General features: G+C 39.9%; 1 protein-coding gene across 4 annotated transcripts in view; it reads right to left on the minus strand.

Moving 5' to 3' along the window:
- ARMC8 (armadillo repeat containing 8) overlaps positions 1-19,702 on the minus strand; it is a 106,585-nt gene extending 86,883 nt beyond the window's left edge. For all 4 annotated transcript variants that reach the window (XM_030873403.2, XM_030873404.2, XM_030873402.2 and 1 more), the window contains exon 1: positions 19,394-19,702. Coding sequence is in view for 3 of the 4 variants with exons in the window: in XM_030873404.2 (XP_030729264.1) it covers positions 19,394-19,438 (45 nt within the window). In the remaining variant the exon portion in view is untranslated. The remainder of the gene's footprint in view (positions 1-19,393) is intronic.
- Between the last annotated feature and the right edge of the window lie 1,426 nt (positions 19,703-21,128).

The following is a 21,128-nucleotide window of genomic DNA, read 5'->3' on the forward strand; positions in this document are numbered from 1 at the left end:
GATGAAAATTCTTGTGCCTAATAGGGTACCATTAAGTACTTGCTAACGGGGTCTGGTTTCCTCAAAATAACAGAATCACAGAGTTAGAAGGACTCTTAATTATCTCTCTCAATCCCCTGGTTAACAAATGAGGGCTGATCTTTACCCAGATGTCAGACTGTCAAATGTTAAGTAGGGATGCAAACAACTGTACAAATATATCAAGAAACAATATACACAAGAGCAAAATCCAGGGTAAAACAGAAAACAGTATTCCTATAATACAAACAGATATGTCTTCTCACTCCATTTGAGCACATGTGCTTTCCTGACTTTCCAACATGGTAAGTTCTGAGAACTTCAGACTCTTAGACTCCCTCCTATGTAAGGAAAGATTTTGATTTTACTGTTTCTCTCCACACACTCTCCCACAGCTCTACATCTCTTGCCTCTCAATGTGGTTTTTAAAAAGGTACTTGGGTTTAAGACCTTATTTTAAACAACATAAATTTCTCCCATTAATAGCAACTCTATTGCTCTATGCCTGGTTCATTCAATTTAACAAGCACTGCGTACCTACTATACGCAAGGCACTGAGGAAGGCATTAAAGGCCAAAAAAAAAAGTAAGGCATGGTCCCTCCCCTCAAGAATTCATATTCTATTGTAACTGTGTTTACACGTTTATATTCCCTACTAGAATATAAAACAGAAGAATACATAGTGAAGATTTCTTAGAGGAGTTGGTTTTGGAAAATGAATAAGAGTGCATGAGAACAGACAAGGAAAGAATCAGGGTCACAACCACAGCCGTAAGGCATGTGAAGCCAACACACAAATACCATCAGCAAGTATACCAGTTGCTGGCACTGAAAAAGAAGGGAGGAAGGTAGAAAGGCAACCACAGAATATAAAACACAAAAGGCTAATCAATGGGCAGCCAATAATTGAAGTGTTCAGATTGCCTTTTGGTCAAAGTTCTATGCTAGGTGCCAAAGAAAATACAAGAGGATGTGAAGGCAGAACAGTGCACTTAAGGAGCTTACATCTATAAAGGGGTCAGTCCTATGTACAAAAAATGATCCTCTGAGCTGCCTAGGTAGCAGCAAGCTGAGAGGATATAGTCACTTGTTCAATCTGATTTTACTCTTATGTTTTTGCTTAACAAATTTACTTAGTTGTTTGTATGGGACACTTCTCATATTTCACTGCTTTCCTTTGTAGATCAGTCTCTCCCCTTTCAGCCCTCTTCTCTCGTCTTTCAAAAGGCAGCCTGAAATATAAGACTTTGAGAGAGAAGGCAATTGGTGCAGATATTAAATAAGTCGGTCAGAGATAATTTCTTTAAAAGGTGACACTTGAGCAAAGACCTGAAAAAGGTCAAGGAGTAAGTCATGCAGCTACCTGGGAGCAAAGCTTTTTAAGCAAAGAGAACAACAAATGCAAAGGCTCTGAAATGTTAAGTGTCTGCTGGGATCAAAGAACAGGAGGTCATTACAGCTGGAGCAGAATGAGCAAAGGAGAAAACAGTAGGAGATGAGGTCAGAGAAGAGTGGCCAGATGGTAAAGAGCTGCGGTGTCCAATATGATAGCCACTAGTCTCATATGGCTGTTGGGCATCTGAAATGTGCCTAGAAACTGAATTTAAAATTTTTAAACTTTAATTAAAATTAAAATTTAAAAACCAATACTGGATTCTGTTATTAGAAAACTTCTAAGAATGTTGTGAATTATTTAAGTATGTAAATTTACTTTCAACTGTAAATTTCATGAAACCTAAATACTGATCAAGTATTTCCAATCAAAATACAAATCAAGTATTTCCAACCAAAATTTGGTATCAAAATTGTGTAAAATACACATCAGATTTTTGAAGACTTGATATAAAAAAGTAAAACAATTTCACTGATAATTCATTACACTGATTACATGTTGAAATAATATTTGGATATACTGGTTTAAATTAGATATATTGAAATTAATTTCATGTTTTCTTTTTACTTGTATAGCATGGTTGCTGGAAAATTTTTAATTACATATGTGGTTGGCATTATTTTTCCACTGGACAACACTGGTATAGACCCTTGTTGGTCATTGTAAGGATTTTTATTTTTATGGTGTGAGTTGGGAAGCCATTAGAGAGTTTTGAGAAAGTAGAGACATGAACTGACTTGTTTTAAAAGGACTGCTCTGGTTGCAACTTTAGAAACAGACAAATGTGTGGAGGGGGCTAGGGAACAAAGCAGGGAGACTAGGGAGGAGGCTATTCAATAATTAGAAATGCTGTCACTTCAGAGAGATGATGGAAGCCTGGACTAGGGCAAGAGTTCTGGAGGTAGTAAGAGTCACTCAGATTCCTGATAAATGTTAAAGCTGAAATGACTATCAAACTGGATATGCTGTCAGAGTAGATGTGGAGTGTGAAAGAACAGAGGAGCCAAGGATTACACTTAAAGTTTTTGCCTGAGCACCTAGAAAGTCAGACTGAATTGTCAGTTAATGAGATGAGGAAGACTGTGGGAGATGCAGGTTTGAGCGAGAAGATCAAAAGTTCAGTTTTGGACATGTCAGGACTGAGAATTTTATTAGCCACCCAAGTGAGAATGTCAAGTTAGCAGCTGAATATGTCTAGAGTTTAGGAGAGAGTTGTGGGTGGGAGACACAAATTAGGGAGTTGACAGATTATACACAGGATAAGTTCACTTAGGGAATAACCATGATAAGGCAAGGCCTGAAGACTGAACTCTGGAGCATCTGAACAAGCAGCCAGTATGGTGGGAGGAAATGTGAGAAGCCAGATAGGGTAAGGTTTCAAGGAGGGAGTAATCAAATATGCCAAATGCTACGGATGTGTAGCATAAGATAATAACTAAGACCTGACCATTAGACTTAGGAACATGGAGGTCATCAGTGATCTTGACAACAACAGTGTGGGCAGAGTGGTGGGGTCAAAGCCTGCTTGGCAAGGGTTTAAGAGAGAATGGGAAAAGAGGAATTAGAGAAAGTACACACAGACAGCTCTTTCAAGGAGTTTCACTGTAAAGGGGAGTGAAGAAAGAGAGTAAGAGCTAGAGGGACAAGCGAAGTCAGGAGAGTTTTTTTTTTTTTTAAAGCCGGAATAAATTAAAGCATACTTATTGATCGACGGAAATTTTTGTTTTGTTTTGATAAAGAAAAACATGCTGCACTGGGGTAGGGGGAGAACTTCTGGAACAACGTTCATAATAATTGAGAGGGAAGTGGATTTACTGACCAAGTAGAACATGTAAAGTACAACAGTCAGAGGCAATAAATTAGGTGGATACGGTGATGAGAGCTTGTGGACATTCTCTCTGATTATCTCTATTTTCTGAAAGTTAAAATTGTGGGGTTGGGTGCAAGACTGAAGAACAGAAGGAATAAAACACAGCATGGGCCAGAAAATATACCAGGACTGCCAGGCAGCACTAACCTTCTTGAGGTTCATGATTATGAATTTAAAATGAGACCAGTCAGCATGGCTGTGTTTTTCTCCAGCTACATTAAAATATACAGAAGTAGACATGAATAATAGAGTTAGATTTAACCAGAGCTGGAATTTCACCAGGCAAGGATGACAAAGCCAAAGGAATGGGTCAGCTGAGTTGAGGGTATATGCAAAGTTGAGATTATAATGACAGGCCTATTGAAGACCAATGAAAAAGCGGTAGGATTAATGGAATGCAGGTAACGGGGATTGACGAAGGCTTGTAGGTGTTCGGGTAGAAGGAGTGGTTTGGGAGGACAGAAGGTGGTGACTAGAATTTGTAAAACTGAAGAGACTATGAAGGGGTTTTAGTTATTGGTAACGTCAAGGTCTAGGAAATAACCATGTGGACAAACACCTCAAGGGAACACAGAGGATATGATCATTGGGCAAGTCTAGAGTTTTAGAAAAATTGTCTACATAGGTAATGAAATTTCCATAAATTATCACAGAAATAGTGCTAGAAAAAGTGAACATGAGCTAGGAGCTAAAATCTTAAAGAAATGAGGGGGAATGATCCAGGGGATCTATAGATGACTACAAGGTAGAGTCTGATGAGATTCAGAGCTGGAATGTTTGGAGAAAAGGGAAGAGAGGGGTCTGAAAAGAGCAATGAGGAGCAATTCTCTGTCTCCACTTCTAGGCCTAGAGATATGAGGGATATGGGAAGAAAAAGAGCCAACAGCTGAGAAGACTGCAGGAGAAAGCTGAGGAAAAGGGTGTCAAGAGGTGAAAAGCCTGGTTTCAGTCTAAACAAAAAGATGAAGGAAATGTTCAGACAAGAGGGTGAGGATAACAGAAACCCAGTGAAAGAAGCGGGAGAGAGGCAAGGGATCTGGATAGAAAAGTAAATGGACAGAGACACATGCGCATGAGGAAGGACCCTAGAGTCCTGGGCTTCCTGTGGTAGTTAATGTAAACAGAGATAAAGAGCTTAATCCTGAATGTTGGGGAGGGACAGTTTGATCTAGGCACTAATTTACCCCTGAAATAGGACAAACACTGGAGTTTCTTCCTCCCTCCTGCCCACAGAGGCCAAAAGGTTAAAAGAGTGTCTGATGATCTGTTCTTTCAAGACGTGGCTTCATGCTCACTTCAAAACACTAATGCCCTTTTATTTATTTTTTATTCTTTTTTTTTGATGAAAATATTTTCATTTATTCTTTTTTTTAAGTTTTTTTTTTACATCTTTATTGGAGTATAATTGCTTTACAATGGTGTGTTAGTTTCTGCTTTATAACAAAGTGAATCAGTTATACATATACATATGTTCCCATATCTCTTCCCTCTTGCGTCTCCCTCCCTCCCACCCTCCCTATCCCACCCCTCCAGGCGGTCACAAAGTACCAAGCTGATCTCCCTGTGCTATTCGGCTGCTTCCCACTAGCTATCTACCCTACGTTTGGTACTATATATATGTCCATGCCACTCTCTCGCTTTGTCACAGCTTACCCTTCCCCCTCCCCATATCCTCAAGTCCATTCTCTAGTAGGTCTGTGTCTTTATTCCTGTCTTATCCCTAGGTTCTTCATGACATTTTTTTTCTTAAATTCCATACATATGTGTTAGCATACGGTATTTGTCTTTCTCTTTCTGACTTATCTCACTCTGTATGACAGACTCTAGGTCTATCCACCTCATTACAAATAGCTCAATTTTGTTTCTTTTTATGGCTGAGTAATATTCCATTGTATGTGGCACATATATACAATGGAATATTACACTAATACCCTTTTAAATTACTCTGTAGCTTCCGGTAGCTGGAAGGGCTTGTACACACAGTGATCCTCCATCCTCCCAACCGATCCAGTGAATGTGCCAAGCAGCCAGCTAAAGCTCAGGGTACAGTCTGTGCCCATGAAGGAGAGTAGTGCTAGCCAGGGTCACACTATGACATCTGCCTTTTGGCACAAGGCTTCAAACAAATGACCTAGAAAGCCCTCGAAACCTAGCTCTAAACTTACTGTACCCATTCAAAGCTGCAGAAGCCACCACAAACGTATAGATTAAAAACTGTTACATTTTTATGCTTAATAGCACCCCTCCAAATTATATTATGTAAAAATGTACATGAATCCTTTCAAGCAGAAAGTTTGTATACACCAAATTTGTGACTTAGTATTTAGAATTTAGTAGAGCTGAATGTACATATGTACGAACAGGTACTAAACATTAAAGAAGGAAGAGAAGCTTGTAGCAAATTTCTTCTTGAAGGAAAACAGAAACAGGTAATGAGTTGCGTTCCACTGTGGAGAACTATTAATGTGGAAGCAATTTCCCTTTTAGTAGGGTGACCATTTGTGATGTCTCGAGTGAAGACTGGTTGTAGTGACTTGATTCTAGCAAGCAGAAAGCAGTGGAGGTGATAGGATGTCACTGCAGAGCTCTCCCTCTCTCTGTGTCCATGTCTGTGTCTGTCTGTCTGTCTCTCCCTCCCTCCCTCAGTCAAAAGCCAGCTTCCATGTTGTAAGTTGCCCTATGGAGAGCCCCACATGGCATGGAACTAAGGGGAGCCCCTGGCCAAGAGCCAGCAAGGGACTGAGGCCCTCGTTTCAACAGCCCACATGGAACTAAATCCTGCCAATAATCCTGTGAGTGAGCTTGGAAATGGATTCTCCCTCAACTGAGCCTTGAAACGTGGCTCCTGTTGACACCCTGACTGCAACCTCACAAGGAACTCTGGGGCTAAGCCACATCTGAATTCCTGACCTACAGAAACTGTGAGATAATAAATGTTGTTTTAAGCAGCTAAGTAATCTGTTACATAACAATAAACAGACAATGAATCTACCTTCAAATTTATCATCCAAACCAGGATAATTTTAAGACTGAAAGAGGGCACTACTAATACTTGTCACAGAATAACACATAAATGAAGAGTGTTGGAGACAAACCGGGCTTATATGCTCGCCCTACCTTTTATTCCTCTTTAGTGGCACAAAATTTATCTCTAATAAATTAGAGATAGCTCAGAAAACTGGTCAGACATACTGAAAAGGCAAACCAGAACAATCTCTAATTGCCCTTCTGAATAAACTACGCATGATTGGGGTAAATTAAAACCCTGCCTTTTGAAAAAAATTCTTCGGGAAAGGTTCTGAATGCCAAATTATTAAGTCCCAGACTTGCCACGAACGGGATTTAACACAAAGAATAGAAGAAGTAAATTCGTTCAACTGAAGTTCTAAAACCTGAAGTGAAACAATGGGTTTATTAGACAATGAAGAGTGAGGGTTTAAGTGTAAATAAGAAAATATCAAACTATTTTATTTCATTAAAATCTTGCTCTATGTGTATTTCATTAAAATAGTATGTTCTTTAATCCTACCATATTCAGGCATTGAATGGTAGAAGAATATATGACTTGGGATCAGAAGATGGGTTTGAAACCTAGTTCTACCACTTGGTAGCTTTGTGACATAGGGCAAAAATAATATTTTGAGACTGTTTCTTCAAGTATAAAATGGTAACGTTACCACATAGCTCAGAGTGTGGATCAAATGAGATAACACACAAGAAAAACCCCTATAAACTGTAAATGAACCATATAAACACATTTCAGGAAAAGCCTATTTTTGTATAAAAAATATAATTGCCTTAACAAATGTACTAATGCTCTTCTCAGTTATTTATAGTCATATTCATGATTAAAGCCTAATTATTCAGACATACCTTTCCTCACCCGATAGCAGCTTTTTTCTCAGACCAAGCTAAGTACTTAGCAAGAAATAAATATGCATTTGAATGCTGACCTTAGAAATCTAAACTTTCATTACTTGAGATTTAAAATAACTGTTAAAAATATGTAAGGTAATCCTTAGTGCACTTTTTATTACTAACTTGCATTATAACTGTAGGTATAACCATGGACTCAGACAATATAAAATCACAGCTACGAATACCAATATATAGTTCAAGGAGTAATTTTTTTTTTTTTTTTTTTTTTGGCTGCATCTTGGCATGAGGTATCTTGGCTCCCTGACCAGGGATCGAACCTGCGCCCTCTGCAGTGGAAGCGCAGAGTCTTAACCACTGTACTGCCAGGGAAGTCGCAAGGAATAATCAATTTATAGTGTTCTCGTACCCATACACCAAATCAGAAAGAAAAGGTAGACAGAATACAAATATTTTTATAATACCTGACACTTGTTTAGTATGTTACAGTTTACAAAGTATTTTCATATCTATTTTCTCATTTAATTCACATGTTCTTTAGAAATTGGAATATTACAAATCTCACTGGGGAATTCTGACCCCTGAGAAATGAATGTTTAAACTAGTTGTTGCCATATTAATCAAAATTTCATGTGTCAATTATTCCACAAACTACTAGGAACTTCAAGATAAAATTGTTCATAATGTTGATCATTCAGCATTGTCAGGGAAAATCCTGGTTTAGGGAAGAGATGAAAGGAGCACAACCCAAAAAACAGAATGTTTGAGCTCTATAAAGCTTCAGTTTAAAACCTATTTCATGCTGAAATTCAACATGTGAATATATTTAATTTACTAGGTGCTGGTAACAGAGTTAAGATAGAGTCCCTTACCCTCAACTCATTCACAGCACAGAAAGGAAACAGGTAAGTAAGTTACAGTTGTCACTTCTAACACAGGATAAGTGTAACCATAAAAGTGAACACAAGATAAAAAGAAAGCTGAAGATACAATTAACTGAAGTTAGGGGTGGAATGGGAGGTGGTATCTAAGCAGCAAGGATGATTAATCTGAAAAACCAGTAGTATTTTGCTAGGTGAAATGGGGAGGAAAAAAAAGATAAGGACTCTAGGCGGAGAGCACAGCACACGCAAAAGAGTTCTGAAGCAATGTGGTGTGTTTGAGAAACGCAATTTAGTATTATAGTGATATAGTATACACTTGGGAATACAAAACAAAGCTAAAGTTGTACTCTTTAATTCAGTCAACAAATATTTAGACAGCTATGCAGGCACTGTTCTAGGCAAGAACCAAAAAAAGCCCAACTTTGCAGGGCTTACATTTCAGCAAGGGGAGAAAGATAAAAAGCAATAAACATAATAAATAAACGATATAGACTATTATAGGGCTATACATGCTATGGGGGGAAATGTTTAATAGCACATTTTATTTCCATCTCCTTTTACTATACACTGCACAAGCTGCGGGGAGGGAGAAGTGCAGGAGAGAAAGAGGGAAGTGTACTAATACATCCCCCCCCAGAGAACACCATACACTCAGCATCTCAGTAGTTCTAAACAGTAGTTCTAAACAGGGACACTACTGCCTAAGATATATTCTTTAAATCTATGGAAGTGATTTTGGGTTGTCAAAATGGCAATAGGTGCTACTGATATCTAGTGGGCAAGGGCTAAGGATGCTAGATGTCCTGCAGTGAGTGGGACAACAGGCCCATACTCGAAAAGACTTTCCACTATGCAGTCATGTAGGAAAATAAACTTTAATTGCCTGAGCCTAGAATCTAACTCCATTTTACATATAAACAAAAAATGTGTTTCGCATCATTTTACTATACCATTTTCCAAGAATGCAACTCCCATATGAATACAGGAAAGGGTGTACTTTGTGTTGTTAGGAACTTTATCAAAAGTTGTTCACTTCAAAAAAATCACATCAAAAACAGTATCACTTATTGTATTTAAGTAGCCATCACATCATACCTATATCACTGTCTTATAGCAGTCATATTTACAGTTAAACTACCCTTATTTGTAAATATATCACTATTTTATTACTTCTTTCTAGTACCTGAGTATTTACTCATTTAAATAATATAAATTAGTTTCCTGCTCTTTCTCCCTTAACACAGCTGAGGCATTATGCCAACTCTTAAAAATTTACATGTAAGAGCAGTTATCTATGAATTTCACTCCAGGAGAGCCAAGGAGGTGCTTCAAAATACGTTTTAAGAAGGGGATGTGGAGTCTAGCAGAGTTGAGAACCACTAACTGAAACAGCTCTTAACATTCCAGTCAGCTGGGAGCTCCAGAACCTCTTCTCCATCCCAAACATTTTGAAACGAAAATTTGATTTTCTGATGCCTCCAACTCTCAGTCCAAACAAATGCTTCCTACTGTCACTTTGACAATTTTCTGAAATGCCAAGTAACTGTACTGCTTAGATCACGCACAGATTCACAATTATTCAATTTGAAGTCCAGGAACTAGAGAATTTTTTCCTAACTTTGAGGGGAAAAAAAACCCTACCTCCCTCTGGAACAATACAAAAAAGGATAATATTACAAAGACTGACCTTTTCCTTGCAGATGGCTATCATGCCCTCCCTATGTATTAAAAAATTCCTACTTGCCTCCAAAAGGAAGAAAAATTAGAAGAAAATGCCTAAGTAAACCCCAAATTTTGTGGATATTTTGATTTTTCCTTTCTTTTACTTTTTTGTATTCTAGTAAACTTCTGGCCCCATTAGGATTCAATCAGATTCTCATTCAATTTTTGCAGACCCATCACATAGTACTTTTTAAACTTTTTTTTTTTTTTTTTTTTTTGCGGTACACGGGCCTCTCACTGCCGTGGCCTCTCCCGTTGCGGAGCACAGGCTCCAGACACGCAGGCTCAGCGGCCATGGCTCACGGGCCCAGCCGCTCCGCGGCATGTGGGATCTTCCCAGACCGGGGCACGAACCCATGTCCCCTGCATCGGCAGGTGGACTCTCAACCAGTGCGCCACCAGGGAAGCCCTAAACTATTTTTATCTTTACATTTTTTTTTATTATTATGGGATTCATTCTTAGGTGATCCTAGAGGTTTGCAGCATCCTTCCTCCCAAAATTCACCAAAGCCCTGCTTTTCTGAAGTCTCTAGCAACTTTGGGAAGTTTATAAAATGGCACTTCAGTTTGGCTGGGTCCCATCAGTGCAGAATGTAACATACTTATGACAACCAAAATTCCTAGAATATAATGTTTCAATCTCATAAACACAATTATGAAAATACTGAAATATATAATTTTAAACTTAATCTACTTGGATAAGAAGCAGCCCTGACCTCTCAATAAGTAATTAAGACTGAAAATCAGATTTCACATGTTAAGAGAACTTATTTTAAAATAAAGAGCTAATAAATCAGTAGTCATATAAAGTTTGAAAATAAAATTCTAAAATGTAAGGCTGTGCACTATGTGTTTGGAAATCTGACTACAACACTTCATAGACAACACTTCATAGACAGTCATGTCCACTGACCTGACAGTGGACAGGTCAGTCTCTGGTTCTCAGTTTTCATCAATAAAAAACAGACAAGGACAAACTAAAGATTATCTGCAGGCTTCTTTCAGGCAAAGATTCCATAACTTTACTTACCCAAAGGGGGATTTGTTTTTCATAATAGGAAAGCCAGAGCACAGTAGTGAGTTTTTAATGTAATAAAATATTATTATAGCCCTTGTATATCGTATCAACATGCTATAAAGATGCTTAGGTGGTCTCAAGAACTGGAAGCAATTTAGCATTCATGCTTCTTTCTAATCAGGTACTGCAATGTTTATCCCTTTAAAGTATGGTACAAATCACAAAGAGCTATTTGGGTCTAGACGATTTCTTTCTCACTATTAAATTCTATTCATTTACTCTTCAATGTAGACAAGAATGTCTGAAGACTGAGGACCAAGAAAAGATCCCTCTGGACAGAGTAAGTGGACCATGTAAGGATTTATGGTGCAAAACAGCAGAATCTGGAAGTCCAAGGGAGCAAGAACCTAATATGGGACATTAGACTGACAAGGATTGTGAGGAGTTTTATAAAGCTTGAGGTATTCTCTGGGTTGGCAAAGGTTCATTTAGATGCCTTCCAAAATGGTAAGATAGCCCAGGAAATCCACTAGGATGCATTCAAATGCCTACTTCTTAATCCTGACATAACAGAGTGAGGCCATTCAGGCACGGGTGATGTTGTCCTTGACCATAAGAATAGTTTAAATTATTCTTCAAGACTGCAATCATGTAATGACTTTGAGATCCAGGGTACCATCTTTCATGGTACACCTCAGAGGTGGTACAGTCCAGACAGGCTAGCTGCCTTTTGATTTTTTTTTTTTTTTCCAAAAGGCTTTATTTGCTTCAGATTCTTAGAGGCAGTAAACACCCTTGCCTCAGAGCTATCCATGGTGCTTGACTCATACTCAGCCCGTCACTTCCAGCAATTGGTGCATTAGCTTTCCGACCACAGTACCACTCAGGATCTGCCTGACCCATCACCCACATTGTGGCCTGTGACTATTATGCCAGTATCACGGGCCACTTGCAATTTCTGTCTATTCCACTTTGCCTATGCCCAGATCCACAGTGCCTTACTTTGTCCTGGCTTAGATCTCTCATCTAGCTCTGCCTCCCAGGCCTGCTATACCATCTGCTACACAAAGCCCTTTCTGTACAAACAGTACACCTTGGGGAAGATCACTGGCATAATCTGGGAAAAAGATTACAGTTCTTCAGAGCCAAATCCCCCATATGATACCTTACGTGAGCTTTAAAACCTTGTTGTTACAATTTTTACCATTCCAAAATGATTGAAAATGAGTTTTAAATTTTGCTCTATGCTTTTGTGACTGACTTTGGAATGAATAAAGAATAGGAACTGTTAACTCAAGATTTATGTGTGGGTTTCAGGGAATCTATGAGCCCCTTGAAATTATGTGATTCTTTAGGCAGATGCATGTTTTTCTGGGGAAGATGGTGTTGAGCCTCTTACCCTTAAAACGTTAAGAACTCGGTCAATGTGTTGATGACTACCAATAATCATCATCTCCCCAGGTTTAAGCACTAGACTTCTGTATCTGTGGTTTAATAAATGTATTTGGTCTTTCTCCCAGTTCCTGGCACAGAGGTCCTGAAACCTTGAAATTTCCTGGGTGACATCAATGTCTTTACTTATTCATAAGGAACATCTTTCAAGAGTTTTGCTAATGAACGATTAGGCTGGGGCCCCTAGATAGCCTCAAGATGGGACTGGTTACCCAAAAGACGAAGTGATTAGAGGGCTGGAACTTTCAGTCCCATCCACCAACCTCTGGGAAGTGGAAGAGTGGGAGGCTGGAGATTAACGCTCTATAAAAACTCTGAATAAAACGTGATTAAGTTTCCAGGTAAGTGAATGGATCCACCTGCCAGGAGGGTGGTGCACCCCAGTTCCACATGGACAGAAGTTCCTGCACTTGGGACCTTTCTGGATCTTGCCCTATGTACCTCTTCACCTGGCTGTTCATCTGAATCTTTTATAAGATAAATGTTTTGCTGAGCTTTGTGAACCATTCTGACAAATGACTGAATTTGAGGAGGGAGCAGTGGGAACCCCTGATTTATAACTGGTCAGTCAGAGGACAGGAGAACAACCTGGACTTGCAACTGCTGTCTGAGGTGGGGGCAGTCTTGCAGGACTTAACCTGTGGAATCTGATACTATCTCCAAGTAAATAGTGTCAGAATTGAGTTAAATTGTAGGACACCCAGCTAGTATCCATAGAGAACCAGAGAATTGCTTGGTGGTGTGGAAAACATTCCAGAATATCCAGCTGCCTACTGGACACCTCTAAATGAATTCCCATAAAACACTTCAAACTCAGCATGTCCAAAATGAAACTCATTCTTCCTCCTTACTCTTCTAACATGTTCAGCTCCTAATCCTCACCATCTCAGTAGAGGATACCACCTAGATATAAAACTAAAAATCTTGTCAATCATGCCTGATCATGATTATGACTCTTTCCTTTTCCTCATTCCCCTCATCCAATCAGTCACATCTTACAACATTTTGAAAGCTTAATAAATTCTTAAAACACTCCAGAAACAGAAGAATCATGTGTTCTCTAATCATTTTGCAGGTGGTAAAGATCTCCAAATATTAATAGATTCTATAAGCTGGAAACTCTTCCCACTGGACCATAACTTTTCATTTTTAATAGAAAGCATAACACCGTCTCATCATTCCCCCTCCCCCAATAACTGTTTTATGAATATGCCAGAGAATGTAGCTAACTCTTTATTCTTCTGAGTTTATGAAATGAGATCAAAACACTTTTCTTCTACCAAAGTGACAAGTGGGGGCTGTTTCCGCAAAACAGCTCTTATTTGGAATACTTTTCATTCCTAGCTAAACAGTCCTAAGGATCATAGCACTACAGCTCAGGGAAGGCAGCTGCTCTCCAATTTCCAGAAGATAACAGAAATCATCCTTTGTCAATAAATCCATATCTTTACCTAGAAGCCAACATAACATATTACACTGCAAAACAACGGCCAAATCAGAAATCAAAAAGATACAAGTCAGAGTAACTGAAATTCCTGGCTCCTGGTACTACTTTAAAATTCTTGATGAGAATGGGAGGAGACAAGAAGGCTAGATATAAATATCCAAGTGAAACTGAAGACCTTACCTAACTCTTGGTAAAGCTTAAAAGACTTCCTGAGCATTCGCTGTCTGAATTCAGGTGGCAATCATTCCTTAAAAAGATAGAAGATGTCCAGAAACATACGATGAGCATCTCCCATTCTTCCCACATTGTCATTAAAGATTAGGAAGTTCATACTGGTTTTCTTTTAGGACCACCTCCTGACATATCCTGTGCTTGCTGGTGTTTTGTAGAGAAAACAAACGGGAAACTTTAAAATGTGCTTACAAGATTTTACTTTGCATTTACTACTAAAAACCAAGAAAGGGCAAATTCATACTTATAAGATAGTTGAGCTTAACCTCACAGAAAAAAATTTTTTTAGCTCTTGTCAGTTGTCCATGTAAGAGAGCAAATCACTGTGCACCTGAAGACCAACAAATGCTTGTAATCATCAAGAACAGAACATAATCAAGGAATATCCAGACTTGGAATACCCTATACAGTGCAAATAACTGCTCATCAAATAGGCATAATGGCACTGGGAAATAAATGTAACAAAGGCCTTAGCTGTCTGTGCCAGCCTACAGTATGATTCAAAGGCATTTTATTATCTTGTCTCTCTCAAATCACTACAAACTGACCAAAGTAAACTGTAATCATCCTCTTAACAGGGTCTTTCAAAAGGCATAAATTTTCATCTCAAGTCTGATACCAATTTTTTTAAAAATAGGTCATACTTCTGGTGTTATGTCTAAGAATTCTTTACCAAGCCCAAGGTTCTGCAAATTTTGTTTATTCTAAAAGTTTTATATTTTACAATTAAATCTACGATCCATTTTGAATTAATTTTTGTACAAGGTGTGAAATTAAGATCAAAGTTCATTTTTTAACCTATGTTTAAGGGGATGAAAAGATAAGCTACAGACGGGGAGAAAATATTTGCAAAGCACCCATCTGACCAATGACTCACATCTAGAATATATAAAGAGACTTCAAAATTCTACAGTAAAAAAACAAACAGGGCTTCCCAGGTGGCACAGTGGTTGAGAGTCTACCTGCCGATGCAGGGGACACGGGTACGTGCCCCGGTCCAGGAAGATCCCACATGCCGCGGAGTGGCTGGACCCGTGAGCCATGGCCGCTGAGCCTGTGCTCTGCAACGGGAGAGGCCACAACAGTGAGAGGCCCGCGTAAAAAAAAAAGTCCAACTAGAAAGTGAGCAAAAGGACGTGAAAAAATATTTCACTATAATATTTTATTCATATTTCACTAAAATATTTTATTCATATTTCAATAGAATATTTTATTCATATTTCAATAAAATATGGATGGCAAGTAAGTAATGAAAATATTTTTGACATTACTAATCATTACAGAAATGTAAATTGAGACCATGATGAGATATCACTATATATCTATTAGAACAGCTAAAATAAAAAATAATGACATACCAAATTGCTGGTGAGCATGCAAAGAAACTGAATCTCTCAAACATAACTGGTGGGAATGTAAAATGGTACAGCCACTTTGGAAAAGTTTGTCAGTTTCTTTAAGAATTAAACATACATTTACCATACAACCTAGCAATTGCACTATTGGGCATTTATCTCAGAGATACAAAAAGTTATGTCCACACAAAAGCCTGTACATGTTTGTTCATAGCAGGTTATAACAGCCAAAAACTGGAAATGCCCAAAATTTCTAACAGGTGAACAGTTAAGCAAACTATCTTTCAAACATCCATATTATATATCCATTCCACAGGATACTACTCAGCAGTAAAAAGGAAGAAACTACTGATACATACAACAGCTTGAATGGATCTCCAGGGCATTACACTGAGCGAGAAAAGCCAATCTCAAAAGATCACACGCTGTATGACTCCATTTATGCAACATTATAGAAAATGACAAAATCATGGAGATGGAGAAGAGATTAGTTGTCACCAGGGGTTAGAGATAGTGCATGTGGGGCAGTAGGCAGGTGTGACTATAAAGAAGTAGCATGAGGGAGATCTTGACTATGGTATTACAGAACTGTATACATATTTATACCAATATCAGTTTTGTGGTTTTGATATTGTACTATAGTTATATAAAATGTGACCAAACACGGGAACTGGGTACAGTATACACAGGGATCTCTCTGTACTATCTTTGCAACTTTCTGTGAATCTGTCATTATCTCAAAATAAAACGTTTAAAAAAATGCAATCAATGTAAAATCACCCAAAAGTTTGGGAAACATGGGAAAATTTATAAATTTGTTGAAAACAGTGTTGTTGTAATGCTAAATGCATTACAGGGATGGGGTGATCATGGTGTAGCCTAGAAAGACACCTGGAGATTTTGTCCAACTCCTCCAAATAAATAGTTCAATCAAATATTTATTGAGAATCTAATATATGAAAGACATAGTGCTATAAAAAGTAGTTGGGTTAAGAAGAAGAAAAGGTCAAGCACTTACCTCTGAATTAATTTACTCTCTAAGAAGATAAAACAGACTAATTATTAAAAGCCTCAGGGCCACTGCAAAAGCAGTTTCCTTTGCCTGGAATGTTCTTCTGTTTTTCTAGTTAGTTCTTACTTGTCCTTGAACTCTAGCTCATTGTCACTTCTTTAGGGAAACCTTCCCTAGCTCTCTTTGCTCTCCATATTAGAACACGTTCCCCTATTACATGCTTGTACAGCACCCTATATTTTTCATTCATAACACTAATCACCATTCACAAAAAACTGTGTGACATTTTGATGTCTATTTTCTCCATTAGGCTAATCTCCAAGAAGGCAAAGACAGTCTAGGTAGCTCACCACTGTATTCCCAAACCCAATGCCATGCCTGGCAAATGACAGAAGCTCAAAATATGTTACATGAATAAACCTATACAAAGCTCTAATTCATATGTGCAAATGAGCAGGCAGACAACAAGAGTTACTGGGTTTTGTAAGAACCCAAGATCACTTCAACTTGAGAAAGCCAGTTTATATGGGATAGGAGGTTCATGCAGAGGATAAAGAATCTTATATCCAAAGCTGAATATGAACATCAGCCTTTCAGCAACAGGAACCCACTGAAGAATTGAAACAGGGAACCGGTGTATCCGATGTGCTGTATAGGGAAATAAATGCAGAGAACTGAATTCAACTAAGAGGATAAGACACTAGAGGCAGTAAAAATAACTGCAAGGAACTGTGGTAATGCAGGCACAAAATGATAAGTTCCGGAATGAGAGGGTGGTCATGGGAAAAGACAGATGTGAGAAACACTGAGAATGAAGAGCCAACAGAACTTAAGAACTGATTAGCTATAGGGGCATGAAAGGGGGAAGAGTCAATGATGAGTCAAGTGGTTTAACAGTGGGTGATCCATGAAAGATAATACCATTAACAGAAATGAGAAGTCAGGACTAAGTTCTCTTAGGAGAAGGAATGTGCTTTGTTGGAAAGTGATGGGTAACATCCACACAACTGAAGACGTGAGACTAGATGGAGAACAGTCAAGGCTGCCAATGTAGATGTGTGAGTTGATTACAGTTAAGGTTATAAAAATGAATGAGATCTTTCAAAGAGGAGAAGGTATAAAGGGCCTTGAATGGAAATTCTTTAAAACCATTTGATCTGCCTCTGGTGAGAATTATGTTTCTCAGGTTATGGAGTCATTCAGATGGTGAGCTTCCTGAAGGCATAGCTGAGCTCAACTGTGCACTGGGTGTTGTGCAAAATAGTAGCCTATTAAAGGAACCAATTATTTTCAAGATAATTTCTGATGATTAATTCCTGTTCCACTTGCACTTTGTATTTCAAAAAGTGGTGCCCTAGGTAGAACTTTGAAAGGTACAGGCTTCACTTGAAATTATTATAATCAGTGAGTTTAGACAGTTTAAATCATTTATCCAAAGGTCTGTTTTCCCAAGGCTCCAGAACTGAAGAACTGAAAGACCAAACTTTGGGACTGTGAAAACCTTAAAAAAAAAAAAAAAAAAGCCCCCAATGAGACTAGGGCTAAAGCAAATGCCCACTAGAAGTAGGGAATACTCTTCAAGAAGTTTTTGAATAAAGTAAAATAGGAAATATTATTTACTGAGTGAAAAAAAAAACCCCAAAATTTCAACTGTACACTACATGGGTTGACAACGTACAAAAACTAAAGAAGCTTCAAATGAAGGATAAGCTAGATAATTAAGGAAATTGAGAACAGTCCAGATGCATACTTAAAAAAACAACAAAAAGCTAATGAGGGAAAGTCATTGGCCTGCTCTCCCACAAAATGTTCCTAGGTGTCAGTCAGAGGTGGAGTAACAAGCTAATTCAATGCTTAGGTGAGCAGTATTTCCCCAGCTACAGTTTAAAAATAAGAAAAGGGACTATTGAAATGGATCAGAGGACAAATTTGTGTACAGCTCCCACCCCACCCCCGCCCAAATAAATCAAGGTGGAATATGCCACAATGCTCTAACTGTGAACTGCAGCAAATGTCCTAAGTGCTTCCAGATAGGTGAGTTGTGTTTGTGGGAGAAGTCAGGGAAGAGAAACCCGCTGGAGCCACAGCCTCAAGGTACCTGACAAGGCATCTATAATCCAACCATCCTCTCAACATCAGACTGACTTCCACGAGAAGTCTAAAAGATGGTCAACCAGTCTTTGCCTGCTTGTTTCCAACAACAGCAAATGGACCATTGGTAAACTGACCATTCTCAGAGCTGGACAGCTCTCATTTGTTGCAAAACCCTTCTAAGTTATCTCCTAGTAACTTTCACCCCCGGTCCTTGGTTCTCTCAAGAGCAACACAGCAAAGGTGAAAGTTTTAGTTTCATTTTTAAATTTAAGCGAACAAACTAGGTATTACTTCCAGGCATGTCAATACATTCCCTTCTTTCAATAGTAGGAAAATCTGATCTCTTTTTTCAACGTTTGACTCCCCGTGAAGGAAAAAGGAAGCCCAGTCACAGGTTCCTCTAGACTCCGCAGCAGAGCGGAGAAAAGGGGCTTAAATAACTACATACACTAGGAGACGTTGCAGCTGATAAGAAATTCCCGTTGCCAAGAAGCAAGCAGCTCTAGCCTGTGACCGGGTGCTGGGACGCGATAGAAGCCACACAGACCTGGCCTGGCAGCCCGAGACAGTGGGGGCCAAGAAGCCTCCGTCTCTTTTTGCCAAAGCCGCGGAGGGCTGAGTGGGCGCTCACCCCCAGGCCAGCGGCAAACCCGGCGCCTCACACGGCAAAGCGCTCGGCCCCAGGAAAGAGGCATCGGTAAGAAGGCTCGGTGAAACGCCTGGCAAAGCCCAAGCCGCGCCGCCGGGCCAGCTGCCCGTGTGTCCAACCACCCGGCCCGCCCGACGCCGTCCTGAGAACCTGCACCGGTGAGCGCTCCCGGAGTTGGAGACGTCTCGGGCTCGGCCGGGTCCCGTCTCTCCCCCCCGCCCACCCTCTCTCAACTCCCCTGCTTAGAGCTGAGCCGGAGGCCACCCCAAGGAGTGGTGCCCAGGAGGCACGCCGCGTTGGTGGTGAATGCTGCGGGCTGGGCCCGAGCTCTCGGGCAGGCGGGCAGCCAAGCGGCTGCGGCCGGTAACTCACCGAAAGGACGCTCATGCGGATTGGGGTCTCCAACAGGCACGCCATCTTGAGCCTTCCCACCCGGCTGCGGCCGGCGCCGGCGCCGGGGCCGGCACTTTCGACAGCCGACTACTGGGCCAACCACAGTTACCTCTGAAGAAAGTCAGGCAGGTAGACGAGAACGGACCACGCTCTAGACACCGCTGAAGTACGGCCAGGGCCCGCAGAGGGGAGAGCAAAGGGAAACCGCACCAGGGGCCTCCTTACGAATCGTCCTCTCAGAAACGGCAGCTACTCTCAGCCTGGGTGAGAGGTGGGAGCGCGCAGCAGTTTCCGCATGCGCAAAGAAGATCGGCCGGCCCCACCTGCGGCTCGCGGTGGGCGGAGCCTCAGGGGCGGAGCCTCATGGGCGGAGTCTTGCTGTAAGCGTCACAGATTGATTTGTTGCAATTTCTTGAGCTCGCGTACTCATTATTCCGAAAAACTGGTGTGTAGAGCCAAATACATAATTTGAAGTTCACTTTCACATTCATTATCTCACTCCTTCTTTGCACCAAACTCCTAGTGTCGTTATTATCTCCATTTTACAGATGGAGAAACTGTGATATCAGAGCCAGGGCTCCTGCCACCAGTAAGAGTGTTTCACGATCCACCCTTGAAGTGTGACCTGTTTCAGCATTATCTGCCCGACCCTTTTATTCTAGTGTAATGTTAAGAATAGATACTCTAGAGCCAGAACGCCTGAGTTTAATCCTTGCTACTTCACAGAGCTGCATTACCTCGGCAAGTTACTTAAACTCCTATGCTTCAGTTTCCTCTTGTGCAAAATAAGGGGCTATGAAGATGGAAAATATAAAGCTCTTAGAACATGCCTGGAACGTAGAAAAGGTTATATATGTGTTAGCATTTCTGCAGCCTCTGAGTCAAGCAGAAAAAAATGGAGTCAAATATCTGAATAATTCACACTAAAACCCTCTGATAATTGAGGCCAAATAAAAATATGCTTCTAATTCTATTTTCTGATTGATGAATTCAGCTCTCCCACTCCATTTGTGTGTTTGGGTGTATATGAACAAAACTGCCCTGGACTTGGCTGGACAGGTTTCAACTTCATGCTGCTCACAACCAGCAAGGTTTTCACAGGATGAGTGCAATTAACCTGTTATATTACTTGTCTTTCTCTCATTGCTATAGCCGCTCCCTAATGTAGGCTGCTATTACCTCTCCCCTGTACTAGAGCAATTGTCTTCCAACTGATGTTGTAGCTAGCCTGTCCTTCACTTTGCTCCTCACTGCTTTCCTACCTTCCCCCGTACTTGGTTTCTGAATTTATTGTGGTACTAATCTCGCTTATGGGCCTGTGCCCCCTAACAAACTGTTGACTTTCTGGAAAGAACTGATTTCATTGTAGATTTTCTTCCTGCTGCAGCACTATTTCCCAAACTTCAGTACTCTGCATACCACCCACACAATCTTTGCCAATCTGCACCCAGGTATTATTATTCAATATTTTTCTTTAAAGCCAATTTCAACTGATTAAATAATTTTAGCCTCATCCTAAATCATAACACCCTGAAAAATCAAGTGTATTGTGCTCCTAATTTTTATTCTAGTACACATTAACATAACAACTACAAAAATGTTCAAATGTCCATCCGTGTATCACCTAGAATCATGTCATGCACTACATACCACAACAGAGCAGAGCAGAGCCCTTACACAGAGTGTACAGAGGTATCAACTAAATTTTCAGTTG

This window comes from Globicephala melas, chromosome 4, assembly GCF_963455315.2.
Source record: "Globicephala melas chromosome 4, mGloMel1.2, whole genome shotgun sequence".
NCBI lineage: Eukaryota > Metazoa > Chordata > Mammalia > Artiodactyla > Delphinidae > Globicephala > Globicephala melas.